Genomic DNA, 21,096 nt, shown 5'->3' with positions numbered 1-21,096 from the left:
ATTTTTTCCAAGACCTTGCATACTACAGATGTCAAACTAACAGGCCTATAATTACTTGGATCACTTTTTTTCCCTTTCTTAAAAATAGGAACTATGTTAGCAATTCTCCAATCATACGGTACAACCCCTGAGTTTACAGATTCATTAAAAATTCTTGCTAATGGGCTTGCAATTTCTTGTGCCAATTCTTTTAATATTCTTGGATGAAGATTATCTGGGGCCCCCGATTTAGTCCCATTAAGCTGTTTGAGTTTCGCTTCTACCTCAGATATGGTGATGTCTACCTCCATATCCTCATTCCCATTTATCATGCTACCATTATCCCTAAGATCCTCTTTAGTCTTATTAAAGACTGAGGCAAAGTATTTGTTTAGATATTGGGCCATGCCTAGATTATCCTTGACCTCCACTCCATCCTCAGTTTTTAGCGGTCCCACTTCTTCTTTCTTTGTTTTCTTCCTATTTATATGACTATAGAACCTTTTACTATTGGTTTTAATTCCCTTTGCAAGGTCCAACTCTACTTGACTTTTAGCCTGTCTCACTTTATCCCTACATATTCTGACCTCAATAAGGTAGTTTTCCTTACTGATCCCTCCCTTCTTCCACTCCCTATATGCTTTCTGCTTTTTCTTAATTACCTCTCTAAGATGCTTGCTCATCCAGCTTGGTCTACAACTCCTGCCTATGAATTTTTTCCCCTTTCTTGGGATGCAGGCTTCCGATAGCTTCTGCAGCTTTAATTTAAAATAATCCCAGGCCTCCTCTACCTTTAAACCCATAAATTCTTCAGTCCAATCCACTTCCCTAACTAATTTCCTTAATTTTTGAAAGTCAGCCCTTTTGAAATCAAAAACCCTAGTTGCAGATTTATTTTTGTTAATCCTTCCATTCAGTTTGAACTGAATTAGCTCATGATCACTTGAGCCAAGATTATCCCCTACAACCATTTCCTCTATGAGGTCCTCATTACTCACCAAGACCAAATCTAAAATGGCATCCCCTCTAGTCGGTTCAGCAACTACTTGTTGAAGGAATCCATCAGCTATCGCATCTAGGAAAATCTGAGCCCTATTATTATTACTAGCACTCGTCCTCCAGTCTATATCTGGGAAGTTAAAGTCTCCCATGATCACACAGATCCCATGATCATGATCACATACATGAGATTTGAGAAACTACTAGATGTAGCTAATAGCTGCCACATTGCAAAATGTTAGAACACTTGATCTCAGAGGGAGGATTTTGCTCCTTCCAAAACATATTGACAGGGTTTTTTTAAAAGTAAATAAATTCTGCCCTCAGTGTGTCTGGCAGAATTGAGCAGGAGAGAGTGCTCCTCCACATCCCCGATGAAGCCTCCACCTCCACTATCCATGCTTTTGATCTCTCCCAGCAGTCAAGAATCCCATGTACAGGTTACATCCTTCTGTCTGCGATAAACTGGTGGGATTCTCTATACACCATAAAAAGTCATTGCCAAAGGTGGAGGTGGCCTGCCATTCCAGGACTCATACACACTCAATTAATAATAATAATTAATAATTAATGACTCCCTCTCCTTTTATAGATACATAGAATTTAAGGACAGAAGGAGCCTTTAGATTATCTTGTCTGACCTCCTGTGTAGCAAAGACCATTAAATTTCACCCAGTTACCCCATATTTAATCCAATAATTTGTGCTTGGCTAAAACATATATTCTAGAAAGGCAATCCAGTCTTGGTTTGAAGTCATCAATAGATGGATAATTCACCACTTTCTTTGCTAGTTTGTTCCAGTAGATAATGACTGTCACTGTTAAAAATGTATCTTACTTCCTATTTTAATTTGTCTGGCTTTAGTTTCCAGGCTTTGGTTCTTGTTCTGCCTTTTTCTGCGAGACTAAGGAGCCCTTTAGTACCCAGTATTTTCTTCCAAATTGCCCAAATTCTCTTTTTGCCTCATTACATGGCGGCCAAGCTTGGGTGTTGGTGTCTGTGCCTCACTGCATTTGTCTCTTTTCTCTGCCTTGGGGCCTCACTGCATTTTGCCTCAGGGAGTTGAATCCAGGGGTGGTGGAACAATGTGTATAGTGGTGGTGCTGGGAGCCACTGAACCAAACTGTAAACCCTGTATGTAACGGAAACCACTTCAAGCCAGGGGGTGTGGCAGCCCCCCCAGCACGCCTAGATCCACCACCGATGGTTAAATCTTCCTTTGCCTCAATGTCTCAAGTTCAACCTCTCTTTCCCCCTTTCCCTCCCATCTTGGTGCCTTATGGCTCTTAATTAGTTTCATTTTTTCTCATTGTATCAGTTCTGTTTGGTTTGGCATGCCCCTCTCGATTTTCTTGAGACTTTAATATTTTTGCCTCAGTTCTGCGAAGCATATACTATTCCTTGCTCCTGCTTATCAATAGTCAAACTGTCTCATCTCTTTCTAGAATCTATGTTCATGTTATAGCTGGGTCTTCAAAAGAGGAAGGGATCTCACTGGTCCAAGAGATGCCCTTGGGACACGACAGTGTAAACCTTATTCATTGTATTTTCTGACTGGAAGCCACCCATAATGTGTGGGACTTTGAAATTGGTTTGGAATCAAACCATGTGTGCACAAGTCATGGAGATCACCTCCAACCCCTCCAAGAAAGCTGGCTCTTAGTTGGGACACACCCAGGAATCCACAAGGGACACGAAAGAGAGATACATGGACCAACTGTCCCCATTCCACTTTCTATCAATTTTTTAAAAACATCAAAACTGTTATAAAAATGCTTCATTTATTGAAAATTGGGTTTTGTGGAAAACCAATTTCAATAACCATTGATAAAAATGCAATTAAAATGTTGAAAAAATGAAAATGGGTCTGTCTTGAACCCTATGAAATGGAAAGAGCTTAGAAATTTAGATATTTCTTAACATTTTTTAATTTGTTAACAAGCTTTAGTTGACTCTACTACCTGTGTGAAAGAAATCTCCCTGGCTGTCCTCTGCACAGCAGCCACACAGACCTCTCTTCACGCATCCATAAAGTGATATTGATCAGAAACAGCGTCCAGAGAACATATTTCCTAAATAGGAGAGAACCAACTCTCTCCACTGCATCCCCAGAGGAGTTTTGTTTATTTGGGGGGTTTTATGTTATGGTGGCCAAATATCTCTATTTGAAGTCATTTTCTCATTTTTATTGCTACCTCCACATTCCAGTGTCAGAGTCTCTGTGGTATCTGTTAGCAGCTAAAATTTTTCATTGATTCTGATGGTCTTTTCTGTTGCTGCCTTTTGGAGCCTATTTTTTGTTTGGGATATCCTCAAACTTCTTATTATTCAAGTGTGAGAATCCTGTCGAGACAGTGGCCCTTCTTCTCCAGTATGTCCAAGTTGCAGTGGAGAGTGATGGTCTCAGGGAGCCAGTTGTGGCACCCTGATTTGGGGCTGCCTGGCCCCAGCGTAAGTTAGAGCAGAAGGACCCTGCTCTAAACTGTGGTGCTGACGTAAGATCCAGGACTGTCCTTACCCATACGCAAAGTACGCAGCTGCGTGGGGCACCAGGAAACTTGGGGCACCAAATTTCCTGGTGCCCTGCGCGGCTGCATGCTGCTCCAGTCCCTGCCCCGCCTCTTCTCCAGGCCCCGCCCCCACTCCACCCCTTCCCCAAAGAATCATAGAATATCAGGGTTGGAAGGGACCTCAGGAGGTCATCTAGTCCAACCCCCTGCTCAAAGCAGGACCAATCCCCAATTTTTGCCCCAGATCCCTAAATGGCCCCCTCAAGGATTGAACTCACAACCCTGGGTTTAGCAGGCCAATGCTCAAACCACTGAGCTATCCCTCCCCCCTATGAGCTATCCCTCCCCCCTGCCCCCACCCAGCCCCGCCTCTTCCCACCCTGAGGAGTGCAGCAGGGCCAGGCCTACACTCACTGGTGGCAGGAAGTTCAGGGACCCGGCCGTAGCTACGCTGTCAGTGAGTACTGGCGTGCTGGGGGGTTGTTCCCCCCTGGCCCCCAAGCCAGCCCCTCCTCCCTTCCCCTCCCCCGTGGAGGTCTGGGGCCAGCCCCCCACTCCACCCCTGTGGAGGCCTGGGACCCCACCCCCTTGCAGAATAGGGCCCCAGAATAGCTAGGGACAGCACCGGTAAGATCCTTTATCCCAGTGAAGGATTAGGCATAGTGAAGCTCAGTTGTTACTCCTCAGGTCGTCCCTGACATGCTCCTATCTTCCCCTTTACACTGGGGAAAGGGGAATGACTGGTGCTCACTCTATGCCATTCCCCTCCATAAAAGGAATTCTCTGCTAGAAATCTCTGGTGAGTTTATGACCACTTGGCACTCTTCAAGGAGCACAAAGTGGTCAGAGCAGTCTGGAGACTTTGGCCCAATGTCTTTAAAGTATTGGAAATTATGTTACTACATAACTGCTTATCTGTAAGTATCTTATCATTTCTTGTAAAGGGCCATTTTGAAAATAGCCTGTGCAAGTAGTGCATGGTAGCCAATATCACTCATTCAGGCTCACACTCTACCCTCCTCCTGCTGCCTCAAAGGCCAAAAATTCTAAGCTGTGGGAGTTTTGCTGGTCTTGTGTTAGAAGAAACAGTCGTCAGAGTGAGAATCCCGTGAGATTGGCTTCACAGCAGTAACTACAAGCAAATGATTTTTCTTTACTTCATGAAGCAGGATATAGGATTCTGTGACATTTCACAGATTGCTGTTTAATACCCTTTATGTTATTTCTACAGTATTGTTAGATATAGTACATGTGTATTGCACTGAATGGTGAATTGTGCCTTCTGTTTCCATACATGAAGCCTGAATTCTGTGTTAAATGACATGTGGAAGTCTGAGGTATAAGAGGCAAGTTCAAACTCAAGTACCTTTCTGCACACATAAGACTTCTGACATAATGAAGAAGAAATTGTAGGTTTTCCCCATTAGAATATTAATTTTTGAATAATTTTTTCTAATACATTTTAATATAAAGAGAAACTATTTCAGGAAGTGAGAGACAGTTAAGTTATACCAAATTATGAACAAAGGGAATGAAAGATCCTGCAGCAAGAGAGCTGACTAGAAAGAAGGGGTCAAACAACTTAAATTGCTGATAAAATCCACACAGGAGTTGTGAAAGTCAGATTCAGGACTCACATAATTTGTCAGACCACTCTGTTTATTAGCAAAGCGCTTTGCCAATGCACCCAGATATGTGAGTCCCTGCAAAAGCTCAAGCTAACTTATTTATACAGACAAGCCAAAGCCAATTTAACATAAGAGACAAAAGGAAGCAAAAACTGACAAATACAGAATCATAGAATGTCAGGTTGGAAGGGACCTCAGGAGGTCATCTAGTCCAACCCCCTGCTCAAAGCAGGACCGATCCCCAATTAAATCATCCCAGCCTGGGCTTTGATACATACATATGTTATTTGCATCCTAACATTTACCAATCTCCTAGCTCAGTAGAAGCTCTAAGTTAATTAGTTTGAGGACCCATTGTCTCACACTCCTTAATGTTTCTCTTCCTGACAAATATATTTCAACAAACCCTTCAAGTAGCATTTCTTTAATGAATTATAATTTCAATATAATTCATTCTACTTTCACAATCCCTCCTTTTGGTCAAGCTACGCAATGACCAACAATGACTGGGTTCCACATATCAATCGTTCTTTATCTCTTTGTTCATCAGTGATATTTAAAATAATCAAATTAGCCCTCTGGTTTGGGGCAGCTATCTGTGTAGCATGCCTGACACAATTTTGGATACAACAGGAAAGTAACTGAAAACATACAAAAATTATTAGGATTCCAAACAAGAGAGTTAGGGCTCCCTGAAACAACCAGTTTCCTATGCCAGAGAAATTGAAAAGGTTACTTAGCCACTTCAATAAAGAACTTGGCTCTTCGTGGGGAAGATATGTGATTTGTTCTAAGTGGATAGCACGGTCTATTACCTCATTGGTGTTGTCTGGTATATACACACAGCAGTCTTTTCCAATGAGAGCACAAGTCCCTCCTTTTGCCACGAGCACTATGTCCAGTGCCTGACGGTTTTGGAGGGCCATCTGTCGGATTGCCCCTGTTTCTTTGGCCAGGGCTCTTAAACTTTCTCCGGTTTCATTTGCCATTATTTCAACTACTGCTTGTAACCTTAGGAGCCTTTTTGCATGGTGTATTACTCCCCCTAATGGTATGAAGGAACTGCCAATGGCCTCTTCCCAGGGTAAGGGGCTTATGTTATTTACATACCATTGGGCATCTGTTAAGTCCCTTCTTTTCTCCTGAAATTGCGGAGGCGTTCTCGAGGGAAGGTTCCTAGCACTCGGAATTGTGGGAAGAGTCGGGCGGGATAACAGATTCCTGACCAATTAGCTGGTAGTGCAGTATAAGCTCTGGTCCCACACACCCAGTGATGGCCTACTATAGGCCGGGAAGGGTCGGTTGCACCCATTTGTCATATAGGTGTTTGCAAAGGAGTAGTATCCCCCAAAGGGTACAGGGTAATTCTCCTTACGAGGAGTGGTGTTATTTGCATGACATTGAAAGATTGTATTGTTTTCACTAAGGTTACTATAGGGGGAACATGAGTTTGATTTCTCTGTTTGATCCCAGGTTGAGAAAAAATTCATATCTCCATTCCCGGCCCCCCACTTTTTAGTTTTGTTTGAATAATCCCATTCACCATTGGCCACAATACGCTGAAGGCAATGGCTTTTCCCCAGATCCAGCCCTGTCCCATTACACACCCAACACCAATGACCTTTTCCCTCCACCACATTTATCCATTGAGATGCATTTATTCCCACCGCTTCCCAAGTGTCATTGCTGTTCCATATTTTGTTAAACGGACGAGGCCCTCCAGTGAGGTCTGGGGACTTGAGTGGGATAGCCAGGACAGGAACACCAGTTTGAGAGTGGGCTGGGATATGGCTGCAGACCCAGCAAGTAGAAATATTTAGGGTCTGAGCTGTCCACACCTGCTGCTGGATAAAAGAATTGTCATCGTGGACTCCCCAGACCATAAGATACCAGCAGCCGAGGAACAGGCAGAGGTGCATGTTGGAGGCAAGGCTCTTCTGGTTCTGACAACCTCAACTGAGGGAACCGTAGTCACGGTTTTACACCCACCAGGCAGTAGGCGCTAGGCTCACTACTGCCTTTTTTTTTTTTTTGGGTCATCTGCTTCTGGCAACCCTTACGAGAGCGTAGATTGTAAGGTATTGCAGACTGTTCCTCTACGTCTTCTTCTGGAGTCAAAATTGACTCTGCGTCGTCCTGAGGTGATGCTTGGTTCTCTGGGGATGGTGCCTTCTTACACTGTGAAGCATGTATCCACGCTGCGATGCCAGATAGTTTAAGAGCCGTCTGTGTAGTAAGCAGTACCTGATGAGGACCCTTCCACCGGGGCTCCAAGGCGTGCTTTCGATGATGGTGCTGTACGTAGACCCAATCACCTGGCTCGAGGTTGTGGCAAGCGTCAGAGGTGGGTTCCGTGGGCCAGGCGGCTCGAACCTGTGAATGGAAGTGACTTACAGCTTGCATTAGTCCCTTGCAATACTGAAGGAGCGCACTGTGAGTCAAGTTCAAATCTGGAACGGGAGTAATGGTAGTCATAGCTCGCATAGGGCGTCCCGTAACAATTTCAAAGGGACTTAATTTATGCCTTTGGTATGGAGTGGATCTCATGCCCATAAGGGCTAATAGTAAGGCTACTGGCCAGCTTAATCCTGTAGAGTCACAAATTTTAGCAAGCTTATTCTTAAGTACATCATTTCGTCTTTCAACTGCACCTGCACTCTGTGGGTGGGAGGGACAGTGCAGCAGGTGTCTGATGTGCGATATACAGTCCAGGTGTTGAACAAGTTGTCCAGTAAAATGTGCACCCCGATCACTGGACAGAGTAGCAGGAATTCCCTTGGCAGGCATAATATGAGTTAACAAACATTTGGCAACAGACAGTGAGTCAGCCTTGCGACAAGGAAAGGCTTCAATCCAACCAGAGAATAAACATACCATAACAATATAAATTCATATTGTTGACACTTAGGCATTTGTACAAAATCAAGTTGCCAATGCAAGAACGGTGCTTGAGGCAGACCCCAGAACCCCTGGGCCACTTTTACAGGTTTGCCAATATTATGGCTTTGGCAAATGGTACAGGCTGCACAGTGGCGGGCTGCAAAAGAGCTAAAATGGGGGGGCCCACCATCCTGTCTTAGTTACAGCAGAGACCATCCCCTCCTTTCCGACATGCGAAACACCGTGTAGCAGGGCGGCCAGAGACGGGTAGAGTGAAAAGGGGGCTACAAAGGCGCCAGTAGGCGAGCGCCAAAAAGAATCAGGATGTAGAGAGCAATCTTGGGCAACCCAGAATTCTTTCTCGGTTTCTGGGGCAGAGTCTTGGAGCAGGGCGAGGTCAGTGAGGGACCAGGAGGGTAAGAGGAGAGCAGAGAACAAGGGAATCAGACATTTCGACTAGGGGCGCTGCAGCAGCCACAGCACGCAGGCAGGGGGGTAAGCCTTGGGCAACAGGGTCTCAAGTGGCAGAGAAATAAGATACTGGGTGGTTCTTTTCTCCGTGCATCTGAGTGAGAACTCCAAGTGCACAGCTAGATTGTTCATGTCAGAAAAGGGTAAAAGGCTTAGAATAGTCAAGCAGCCCTAAGGCAGGGGCAGAAGCCAAACCCTGATTGAGGGAAACAAAGGCAGAATTGGCCTTAGGGAGCCACGGCATGGGGTCAGGCACAGAGAATCGAGTGAGTTCCTGGAGAGGTTTTGCAAGGGAGGCATATTGGGGAATCCATTGTCTGCAAAATCCAGCCATGCCTAAAAACTTCCGGACTTGGCGTGGGGAGCAGGGTCGGGAAAAGCTAAGGATAGCTTGGACGCGGGTGGGAGAAAGTGCACGGGAAAACTGGGAGAGGAGAAAGCCAAGGTATGTGACAGAAGCTTGACAGAGTTGTAGTTTAGAGCGAGAAGCTTTGTGACCTTTATTTGCTAGGGCAGTAAGGAGCACTAAAGAGTCAGTTTCAGAGGCAGACAATAAAGGGGAACAGAGGAGTAGATCATCTACATATTGGACTAGTATGGACCTGGACGGGAAAACAAGGTCAGCAAGGTCTCGGACTAATGCTTGGGAAAAATACGATGGGCTTTCAGTATACCCCTGGGGCAGTGTGGTCCATGTGTACTGTTGCCCCTTGTAAGTAAAGGCAAACAGGAACTGGGAGTCAGGGTGAACCGGGACAGAAAAGAAAGCAGAGCACAAATCAACAACAGTAAAATGAGTTGCATCTGGTGAGATAGAAGCCAGAATCTTTGAGAGGGGCAAGTTTTGATTCTGTCCACTTATGATTTTCCTCTTCCCACCACTGCGTGAAACAATCAACCTCTCCTTTTGCCAATTTAATTTTAGGTTGGCCGAGTTTGTCTTTTAAGATGTCTACTCAGTCTTTGTCCCAAGATCCTAACAGTGGCCACTGAATTTTGGGATTCTCCTGAGTTAGCCTAGACCATTTTTCCAGAAATTTACTGGAGTCCGGACCGTTCCTAAAATACATAAACTGAGCCAGCGTTCCTTTAGGGAACTGTCCCGACTTAGACGTCTGGTTACCCATACAGGAGGACTTTACGCACCAATCACACAAGAAGGAAAGTCGGGTTCGTCAGAGCAATGCCCGGTGCAACACACAAAAGGAGCCCACAGGCTAATGCCTCAATCGCCCTTGCTTTCACACCAAGGGTTTTACCCCAGGCGCGGTGCGGCTGCGATTGTGCAGATTTCCCTCACTCAGACTGTGGGGACAGGAACCCTTTGGTCAGCCGATCCCCAGACGGAGACGGCGCCCAGACTCAAACATACCACAGGGAGGATGGACAGACACAGAGACAAGACAGTCCTCAGTCCGGACAAAACACAGAAATAATTACCTGACCAGATTCCTGATGTCAGATCCCGGGATCCGTACCAGAACAGAGTGGGAACCAACAGGTTCGATGGTGTAGACTTCACTGTGGTCATGCACCCTTCCATTCTGGCGGAGGTCCGCTCGGGCCAAATGCCCAGGTGCCAGCTTGCCACGGCCGTCCTAAGAACAGTCAGGAGTCACACAGCCCCAGTGAAGACGGTTGCCATCTCGGTGGGACCTCCAAATTGTCAAAGTCAGATTCAGGACTCACATAATTTGTCAGACCACTCTGTTTATTAGCAAAGCGCTTTGCCAATGCACCCAGATATGTGAGTCCCTGCAAAAGCTCAAGCTAACTTATTTATACAGACAAGCCAAAGCCAATTTAATATAAGAGACAAAAGGAAGCAGAAACTGACAAATATACATATCTTATTTGCATACTAACGTTTACCAATCTCCTAGCTCAGCAGGAGCTCTAAGTTAATTAGTTTGAGGACCCATTGTCTCACACTCCTTAATGTTTCTCTTCCTGACAACTATATTTCAACAAACCCTTCAAGTAGCATTTTTTTAATGAATTATAAGTTCAATAGAATTCATTGTACTTTCACAGTATCAAAATCAAATTCAGATAGCAAGGTAGGGAAGGTGGACCTACAATAAAACTGTGCCATGGTCCAGAAAAAGTGTTTTGAATATACAGTGTTATGGGGCGGGGAATAGAAACAGGGAAAGATCATCAAGGCCAATACAATGGTTTGTCTCAATTCTTAATACTACTTTCCTCAATTTTCACCTTCCCTTACAGGCCCCTCTTTCTCTAGTATTATTGCATCGAGATCACTGTATATCTTTAAATTATTCTGTTTATGGACACACAGTAGGCCAAATTCAGAAGTATATCTGAACTGGTGTAATTTACACCTACTTCCAAGCCTTTCAATGTGTAAATTACAGCATTACCTTCACTCAGCTTCCTCATGCTTCCCTGTTGTGTAAGATATAACCTCTGACACCTCCCCTCTGACTGACCGTCCAACTCTGGAGGAGTCCAAGTTAATGAATTTGAACAAATGCATATTTTAAAATAAATGTGAGGTATGTAACTTGAATTCTACTGTTTAATTAAAATGAATATTTGCCTGTGAAATTAAGGTGTAATTAATGATTGTACAATGTAATGCAGATATTTTTTAATGTATTCTACCAGGCACTTAGCATTTATTTCTTTACCTTAATTGCATTTTTAGGGCTTGATTCTGTTCCTGCGTTTGATTGAAAATGCATAGGTGCACAACACTGCATATTTTCGGACATCGAGCACTACATCTGTGGATCCAGTGTCAAGAAGCAAGCCCTTCTGGCATTAGGCTACATTGCAAAATTGAGCCTCATTAAAATATTTTATTACCTATGATTTTAAAGACAAACTATAGTGGAGAAAAAAGACATGCTGTAGTGACTGAATCAGACACCAGCAACAAAGGCAAATATTTCAATTTAACACTAACTTGAAAAGCCTGCTCTTTCATATAGCATCTCACTTCTGATTTGTTGTAATGGAAACTTTGCAGCCCATAGTCTGAGCTCATAGCAAGTCTTTATATTGACTAATTTCAATTAATTCAAAACTTACTGTTTGTCCACTATAGCCTGATGTTGTTTTTTTTTTAAAGATGTTTAGTTTAAAACCATTTCTAAAGTTTATAGTGTGTTATATATTAGGTAGGCCCTGCCAGGCTCACTAGACTAGTATAAGCACTTTTCTGGAAATATAAATGGTTTGAGACCCATGTTGTGCTCTCCTCCCACCACAGATTTCCTATTAGTCCTGAAGATCATCCACCAAAATTATCAGACACATAGATGAACACGGTTTGTTGGGGAAGAGTCAACAGGGATTTTAAAAAGGGAAATCATGCTACACCAATCTATTAGAATTCTTTGAGGGGGTCAAAAAACGTGGACAAGGGTGTACTCGGACTTTCAGAAAGCGATGGACCTTGTCAAAGACTAAAGACTTTTAAGCAAACTAAGCAATCATGGTGTAAGAGGGAAGGTCCTCTCATGGATCAGTAACTGGTTAAAAGACAGGAAACAAAGGATAGGAAGAAACAGTCAGTTTTCACAGTGGAGAGAGGTAAATAGCTAGGTCCCACAAGGATCTGTATTGGGACCAGTGCTGTTCAACATATTCATAAATGATCTGGAAAAAGGAGTAAACAATGAGGTGGCAAAGTTTGCAGACACTACAAAATCAATGGTTATTAGCCAGGATGGGCAGGGATGGTGTCCTTATCCTCTGTTTGCCAGAAGCTGGGAATGGGTGACGGGGATGGATCACTTGATGATTATCTGTTTTGTTCATTCCTTCTGGGGCACCTGGCATTGGCCACTGTCAGAAGACAGGATACTGAGCTAGATGGACCTTTAGTCTGATCCAGTGTGGCCATTCTTATGTTCTTAAATTTACTCAACATAGTTAAGTGCAAAGGTGACTCCAAAGAGTTACAAAAGAATCTCTCAAAACTGGGTGGCTGGGCGGCAAAATGGCAGATGAAATTCAGTGTTGATAAATGCAAAGTAATGCACATTGGAAAACATAATCCTGATTATATGTACAAAATGATGGGGTCTAAATTAGCTGTTACCACTCAAGAATGAGATCTTGGAGTCATTATGGATAGTTCTCTGAAAACATCTGTTCAAAAACGATATATTAGAAATGGAAAAGGAGATTAAAAACACTGGGACTGTTCAGCTTGGAAAAAAAGACACCTAAGGGGGGAGATGATCAAAGTCTATAAAATCATGACTGGTGTAGAGAAAGTGAACAAGGAAGTGTTACTTATCGCTTCTCATAACACAAGAACTAGGGGTCGCCCAGTGAAATGAATAGGCAGCAGGTTTAAATGAAACAAATGGAAGTACTTCTTCACACAACACAGTCAAGCTGTGGAACTCATTGTCAAAGGATGTTGTGAAGGCCAGAAGTATAACTGGGTTCAAAAGAACAAGATAAATTCATGGAGGATAGGTCCATCAATGACTATTAGCTAAGATGGTCAGGGATGCAACCCCAGGCTCTGGGTGTCCCTACGCCTCTGACTGTCAGATTCTGGAACTGGATGACGGGATGGTTCCTGCGAATCACCCCATTCTATTCATTCCCTCTGAAGCATCTGGTGCCGGCCACTGTCAGAAAACTGGATTAGGGCTAGATGGACCATTCGTCTGACCCCTTGTGGCCATTCGTATGTTTACCACCAGAGTTCCTATTTTTGCTTTTGCTTCTCCAGCCTTCAACTTCCAACTTTTCCTACTGTTTCATGGTTCTGTCAATGTGGGTCAAATTGCAGGAGACATTTGCTTCCAGAGCTCGTTTACTGTTTCTCACAAGACAGCTGCAATAATATTTCTACAGAGTGATGTGAAGGTCCTTACCTCTGCTCCTGCAGCCATATGGTCCTGATCCAACATCTGCTGAAATTAGTCGGAGTCAGGTCAAGCCCTAAAAGTGCCATTTCTGCAGCATCCTCAACCTCTGTCAGCCATGGAATGAAGGACAAATTCTCGGTCTCAAAATGGAATCCTTGCATGCCTTGTACATTTTACTCCTGCCAGTCTGGCCTATCAGCAGCATTTCTGCATTTTAGTTTATCTTTTTCAGTTACAGCATGAATTCTTCTCTGGTTAGCATGATTCACTCAGTTTTTCTTTTTGGAAACCATTCTCAATTTGACACATCATGTAGATCTTATAAGTACAGGACTTTCCACCTTCACCATTCAGTTTAATCACCCGTTTTGATCGGGGTCTATTAAAAATATCATTGGGAAAACAGTATATTTTTTGCTAACAATCTTTTTATAGGGTTTTTTTTCAGTTTTGAAAACTTATTGTTTGAAATATTTAACACTAGGCTGGACAAACCCATGGAGAATAGACTACTGAGAGAACAATCTTGTGCTAGGCCCTGCGTTCAAGATTGGGAGAAGGGCACGATGTAGATGGTTTCTGATAGGGGTTTTTCATTTCAGATTAATTTGATTCTACATAACGATGCATCCTTTTCTTTGACATGTCCAGTGCTGAAGCTAGGCGTATTGCTGGTGATGTGTTGACCTTTTGTTCCCTTGGCAGTGTCCTGGACAGCCCTAGCAGACTTGATGAGGAGCACAGACTTATTGCCCGATATGCTGCCAGGCTGGCTGCGGAAGCTGGAAATGCAGTAAGTAAATGCATTGATTCTCCAATTTGATTTTCTCTGGCTCTTTTCTTATTAAGGAAGGTAGCAAAATGTTTTTCAGAGCTTTGATTAGCAGCTTAATATTGTGCTAAATTGAGACAAATTGTCTTTTTTTCTGCTTAGCTGATGTAAAATGAGGCATTACTTCCCTTTCCACTCCTTTCTCACTGTTTATAGCATGAATAGCACCTTCCCAGTATTGCACTATACCCCTTCTCAAGAAGGTTAGGGAAAATGTCCAGGAAATGGCAACATGATTACAAGCATGGAAAGACTGTCACATGGGAAGAAATTAAATAGATTAGTCCTACATAGTGTAGAGAATGGACAAATAGGTGGACACATGATAAAGGCATATAAAATATCATATGCTACAGAGAATGTAAATCAGTCACTATAGTACAAGAAAAAGGGGGGAAAGCCAATGAATTAAAAAGCCAAAAAATTTAAATTGATAAAGGAAAAACTTCTTCACACAGCACATAGAATCACAGAAATGTAGGACTGGAAGGGACCTTGAGAGGTCATCTAGTCCAGTCCTCTGCACTCAGGGCAGGACTATGTAATAACTATTGATGTCTATGTATTATAGTACTTCTAGCACCTTTAGCTGGAAGAGCCCAGAGGAATCTGGCATGTGGATTTAGGAATGGGAAGAACATAGGTGATTTTGAGGTTGCAGACAGGAAAACCCAGAGAACCCCTGCTTCATTAGCATTAACTTACCTGTGAATTCCCTCAGTATTTCCATCAGGACATGGACTCTCTATGCATCCTTCAGTTCAGCAGCAATGAACTCTGGTTCCTGCAGCTGTACCTACTCACTCCTGGCCAGTGTTCCCTTTTCATCTGAATTAATTGCCAAAAGATATCATAGGGAACTTGGAGAACCTGCAGAACTAAGAATTTAGTGAGAGTTAATAGAAGATTAGCTGTTTATATCAAGGTTATAAATATTTGACTTTTTCACACTAGCTGATGCATTCCCATGGGAAGACATAGCATTTGGACTGACAACCTTCCCCCGGTTTCAGCTGGGAAGTTCTGCTCTGAACTACAGCCAGGGTTCTATAAAAGCACCAACAGCAAAGGCCACCTAAATATGCACTTAATCAGATTTTCCAGGTGATGCGGCCATGCTCCCTACTATGATCCCTGCCCATTGTAGAGATTACAGATATGCAGAACTCTGTGGTCAGGGTGAATGCAAGATTGTTTATGTCCTGTTTATACAGACTCCTTACGATATACCTCCTATGTCCACCCTGAATAGTAGCTCTAAACTTGCACAACTAACACTGCCTTAATGACACACTCTAAGGCCTGCTCTGATTAGCTCTGGGCTTGTTGGTGTGGAGTGGGTTGATGGAGTCTTGCACTCAAAGCCCCACTGTATCCCTTCATCCCCAGCTCAGATAATATGACTACCTCATCAGCATTTCAGAATTATGAATACCCACCTTGTCCTCAAACAATCTTCAAAAGTAGGACTATCCACTCCAAGCCAGTGAACAGTCTGAATTTCTTCTGCCACAGTGTAAGATGGATTGAACAGTACGACTATGAATAGCCATATGAATGCTTCTTGCTACCTCTGGCAGTATAAATACTCTCATCATCTCCTCCTGCAGTGTGTAGGCCCTTTTACTAGCTCCATCAATATGCATTCATACAGTGATCTGAATTCCTGAAGGGGTTATGAGCAGATATTTTCCTTTTGTAGAGCTTTAATAACAAGAAGAAAAGGAGGACTTGTGGCACCTTAGAGACTAACCAATTTATTAGCGCATAAGCTCACGAAAGCTTATGCTCTAATAAATTGGTTAGTCTCTAAGGTGCCACAAGTCCTCCTTTTCTTTTTGCGAATACAGACTAACACGGCTGTTACTCTGAAACCTTTAATAACAAGAAATCTTTTAAAATTCTAGAAATGGACACATCAGCTCCTCATTATCCCTTTGATGGGGCTGTCGAGGAAATCTCTGTATTTGAATTTTCTGAAGTCATTTAATTCACTACACACACATGTATTGCTCTAATGGTACAGTATTTAAGTGACTGTTCTCTGTTGGTGGGAAACGGGGTAATCTGAGTAATCTTTGTGTAAAACTTAAAGTTGCTGAGAAGCTTAATAATTTATTTGCGTCAATCTTCACCACAGAGAATGCTGGGGAGATGTCTATCCCTGACCTATTCTAAATTACTAAAAGTGAGGTACTCTCAGAGATTGGTGATGTCAGAAAAAGATGTGCTGAAATAAATCGATGATTTAAAAACCAGAAAGTCATCCAGTCCAGATGGTGTATATCCAGGAGTTCTGAAGAAGCTCATGTATTAAGTGGCTTAGCGGGATAAAAGAGAACTGGTTGACAGGTTATTTAGACTTTCAAAAGGACTTTGATAAGGTACCTTACAAAAGGCTATTAAAGAAGCTAAGTCATTATGTGGTGAGAGGCAAATTATTGTCATAGATCAAAAACTGGTTAGGAGATAGGAAACAGAGTAGGAATAAATGGTAAATTTTCATTGTGGCAAAAGGTTAAAAGCAGGGAGCCTAAAGGTTCTTTACTAGGTCAGGTGTTATTAAATATATTTAATTATCTGGAATGGGATGAATAATGAAGTAGTAAAATTTGTAGAAGACACAAAGGACCTTCACAAAACAGAGAATTAATCTGAAAACAGCAAGATAAAATTCAGTAAAGACAAGTGCAAAGCACTGCGTTTACGAAGGAAAGAATCAAATGCACAACTACAAAATGGGGAATAACTGGCTAGGTGGTAGAATTCCTAGAAAGGATCTAGGGGTTATAGTTGATTATAAATTGAATATGAGTCAACAAAGTGATGCTGTTGCGAAAAAGGCTAATATCATTCTGGGGTGTATTAACTGCAGTGTTGTATGTAAGACCTGGGTGCTAATTGTCCTGCTCTGCTCAGCACTGGTAAGGCCTTTGCTGAAGTATTGTGTCCAAGTCTGGGCACAACACTTTAGGAAAGGTGTGGATAAATTGGAGGGAATCCAGAGAATAGCAACAAAAATGATAAAAGGTTTGGAAAACCTGACCTATGAGGAAATGTTAAAAAAACTGGGCATGTTTAGTCTTGAGTATCAACTCAGAAAAAGGAAAGGAGTACGTGTGGCACCTTAGAGACTAACCAATTTAACTCAGGAAAAGGTCCTCCATGTCATCGGAGACAGCTCAGTGAAGGCCTCAGTTCAATGTGGTGCTACAGGCAAAAAAGGAAACAAGATGTTAGGCTGCATAAGGAATTTGAACCCTGGGTGTGAGCTGATATAGAATACTGGGTGCATATTGGTCACCCCATCTCAAAAGAGATATTGAAGAGTTAGATGGGTTCAGAGAAGGGTGATGAAAACGATTAGAAGCATGGAAAACTCATATGAAGACAGGTTGAAAAGTTTAGGATTGTTTACCTCAGAGATGAGAAAGAGGGAACATGAAAGAAATATGTAAAATGAATGAATGAATTTGGATTAACTTCAAAAAGGAGAACTACACAAAAGTGAGGAGTTAGAGTGGAAATCAAAAGGAAAGGTCACAAGAGTGAAATGCCTGAAAGCTGTATGTAAACTTTTTAAAAATACATAACACAGGCTCACACTGTAGGTATACCTCAAATTAAAAAAAGCAGTAAGATAACCAAAAAAATGCCACCATGGCTAAACAAAGTTAAAAGAGTCAGTTAGAGACAAAAAGACATCTTTTAAAAATTGGAAGTCAAATTCTACTGAGGAACATAAACGGTGGCAAGTCAATCATAAAAGTATAATTAGGCAGACCTAATTTGAAGAGCAACTAGCAAAAGACACAAAAACTTACAGCAAAAGAATTCTAATGTACATCAGAAGCAGGAAGCTTGCCAATCAGTGGGGCCACTGGAAGATCGAGGTGCTACAGGAGCACTCAAGGAAGACAAGGCTGTTGCACAGAAGCTAAATTAATTCTTTGCATCAGTCTTCACTGTAAAGGATGGGTTTCAGAGTAACAGCTGTGTTAGTCTGTATTCGCAAAAAGAAAAGGAGTACTTGTGGCACCTTAGAGACTAACCAATTTATTTGAACATGAGCTTTCATGAGCTACAGCTCACTTCATCGGATGCATACCGTGGAAACTGCAGCAGACATTATATACACACAGAGATCATGAAACAATACCTCCTCCCACCTCACTGTCCTGCTGGTAATAGCTTATCTAAAGTGATCATCAAGTTGGGCCATTTCCAGCACAAATCCAGGTTTTCTCACCCTCCACCCCCCCACACACAAACTCACTCTCCTGCTGGTAATAGCCCATCCAAAGTGACAACTCTCTTCACAATGTGCATGATCATCAAGGTGGGCCATTTCCTGCACAAATCCAGGTTCTCTCACCCCCTCACCCCCCTCCAAAAACCACACACACAAACTCACTATCCTGCTGGTAATAGCTCATCCAAAGTGACCACTCTCCCTACAATGTGCATGATAATCAAAGTGGGCCATTTCTAGCACAAATTCAGGTTTTCTCACCCCCACCCCCATACACACACAAACTCACTCTCCTGCTGGTAATAGCTCATCCAAAGTGACCACTCTCCCTACAATGTGCATGGTAATCAAGGTGGGCCATGTCCAGCACAAATCCAGGCTTTCTCACCCCCGCCCCCTTTTTTTCCAAGGGACACACACACACACACACACAAACTCACTCTCCTGCTGGCAATAGCTCATCCAAACTGACCACTCTCCAAGTTTAAATCCAAGTTTAACCAGAACGTCTGGTGCGGGGGGGGGCGCGCATAGGAAAAAACAAGGGGAAATAGGCTACCTTGCATAATGACTTAGCCACTCCCAGTCTCTATTTAAGCCTAAATTAATAGTATCCAATTTGCAAATGAATTCCAATTCAGCAGTTTCTCGCTGGAGTCTGGATTTGAAGTTTTTTTGTTTTAAGATAGTGACCTTCATGTCTGTGATTGCGTGACCAGAGAGATTGAAGTGTTCTCCGACTGGTTTATGAATGTTATAATTCTTGACATCTGATTTGTGTCCATTTATTCTTTTACGTAGAGACTGTCCAGTTTGACCAATGTACATAGCAGAGGGGCATTGCTGGCACATGATGGCATATATCACATTGGTGGATATGCAGGTGAACGAGTCTCTGATAGTGTGGCTGATGTTATTAGGCCCTGTGATGGTGTCCCCTGAATAGATATGTGGGCACAGTTGGCAACGGGCTTTGCCCACCTTGATTACCATGCACATTGTAGGGAGAGTGGTCACTTTGGATGAGCTATTACCAGCAGGAGAGTGAGTTTGTGTGTGTATGGGGGTGGGGGTGAGAAAACCTGGATTTGTGCTGGAAATGGCCCACCTTGATTATCATGCACATTGTAGGGAGAGTGGTCACTTTGGATGAGCTATTACCAGCAGGATAGTGAGTTTGTGTGTGTGGTTTTTGGAGGGGGGTGAGGGGGTGAGAGAACCTGGATTTGTGCAGGAAATGGCCCACCTTGATTATCATGCACATTGTGAAGAGAGTTGTCACTTTGGATGGCCTATTACCAGCAGAAGAGTGAGTTTGGGGGGGGGGGGGGGTGGAGGGTGAGAAAACCTGGATTTGTGCTGGAAATGGCCCAACTTGATGATCACTTTAGATAAGCTATTACCAGCAGGACAGTGGGGTGGGAGGAGGTATTGTTTCATGGTCTCTGTGTATATAATGTCTTCTGCAGTTTCCACAGTATGCATCCGATGAAGTGAGCTGTAGCTCACGAAAGCTCATGCTCAAATAAATTGGTTAGTCTCTAAGGTGCCACAAGTCCTCCTTTTCTTTTTACTGTAAAGGATGTGAGGGAGATTCCCACACCTGAGCCAGTCTTTTTAGGTGACTAAACTGAGAAACTGTCCCAGACTCAGGTCTCATCTAGCGGATGTTTTGGAACAAATTGATAAATTAAAGAGTAGTCAATCACCAGGACTAGATGGCATCACCCAAGAGTTCTGAAGGAACTCAAATATGAAAGTGCAGAACTACTAACTATAGTATATAACCTATTGCTTAAATCAGTGGATCTTCTGTCTCCAGTAATCACAGTTTATTTGCTGGAATACTGCAAGCACAGCTCCTGACATGTAATCAACCCAGTTAAGACACTCTTAGATCCTGGTTTTATCTATGTTGGCTCTGGAAAAGTTTTGAATAGATTACTCTTGTTTGTCTCAAGCCAGGCTGTGGAATACAAATCATTTTATTGAAATTTGCTGCTCAGGATAGTTCCTCATGCTGAGGGAGGATGAGACAGGTGCAGACGCTGAGTCAGTCTCTTCAGAACTGTGGAAGCTTTAGCACTCCCTGTTGCTCCTTCGAGCACCAGGAAAGGGGGACAAGTGCCAGTTGTGCCCTCATCAGTGCTGGTGAGATTGCTTATTTCCCTGCCATCAGGTTCCAAGTTTAAAGCACCAGTTCTACTTTACCAAGATATTAAGCCTCAGTACCCACGAGTCCCGACACTGGTCTTGCTGCTACTTGGGATGGAACTCAAGGCCCAGTCTAGGATTCACTGGCACTCTTATACCACAGGGCCTTATTATCTCACAAGCTCTACCACTTCATATCACAGCAGGGGACAGTTTCAAGCTCTCAGTTTTTTCTAGCTTGTCAGTAACCTTTTCATGTGTAAATAGTTTGTGTTAGTTTAGGACTTAGGCTCCATAACATAGACATACCCTATGTCAGCATAGTCCCCTAGTGTAGACTCAACCTACACCGACAGAAGGGGATTTTCTCTCAGTGTAGGAACATCATATCCCTGAACCAAGTTAGCTTTGTTGACACAAGCACTCTTCCATCCACACAGCTGCACCTACACTGGTGGTTTTGTCGGTATAACTATGTCGGTCAAGTTGTGGTTTTTTCACACCTGTGACCAACATAGCTATGCTGACTTA

General features: G+C 43.0%; 1 protein-coding gene across 19 annotated transcripts in view; it reads left to right on the top strand.

The window, feature by feature from the left end:
• Nucleotides 1-21,096, top strand: part of DTNB (dystrobrevin beta) — a 388,582-nt gene that overhangs the window by 243,420 nt on the left and 124,066 nt on the right. For 18 of the 19 annotated variants that reach the window (XR_012157855.2, XR_013635525.1, XR_012157851.2 and 15 more), the window contains one exon: nucleotides 14,033-14,120. Coding sequence is in view for 2 of the 19 variants with exons in the window: in XM_073335462.2 (XP_073191563.1) it covers nucleotides 14,033-14,120 (88 nt within the window). In the remaining 17 variants the exon portion in view is untranslated. Of the gene's footprint in view, nucleotides 1-11,139; nucleotides 11,376-14,032; nucleotides 14,121-21,096 lie in introns of those variants that run through there. The other variant, XR_013635528.1, reaches the window with a different exon arrangement.

This window comes from Lepidochelys kempii, chromosome 3, assembly GCF_965140285.1.
Source record: "Lepidochelys kempii isolate rLepKem1 chromosome 3, rLepKem1.hap1, whole genome shotgun sequence".
Taxonomy (NCBI): Eukaryota; Metazoa; Chordata; order Testudines; family Cheloniidae; genus Lepidochelys; species Lepidochelys kempii.
The sequence above is the reverse complement of the archived record's forward strand: the minus strand, read 5'-3'. Positions and strand labels throughout refer to the sequence as shown.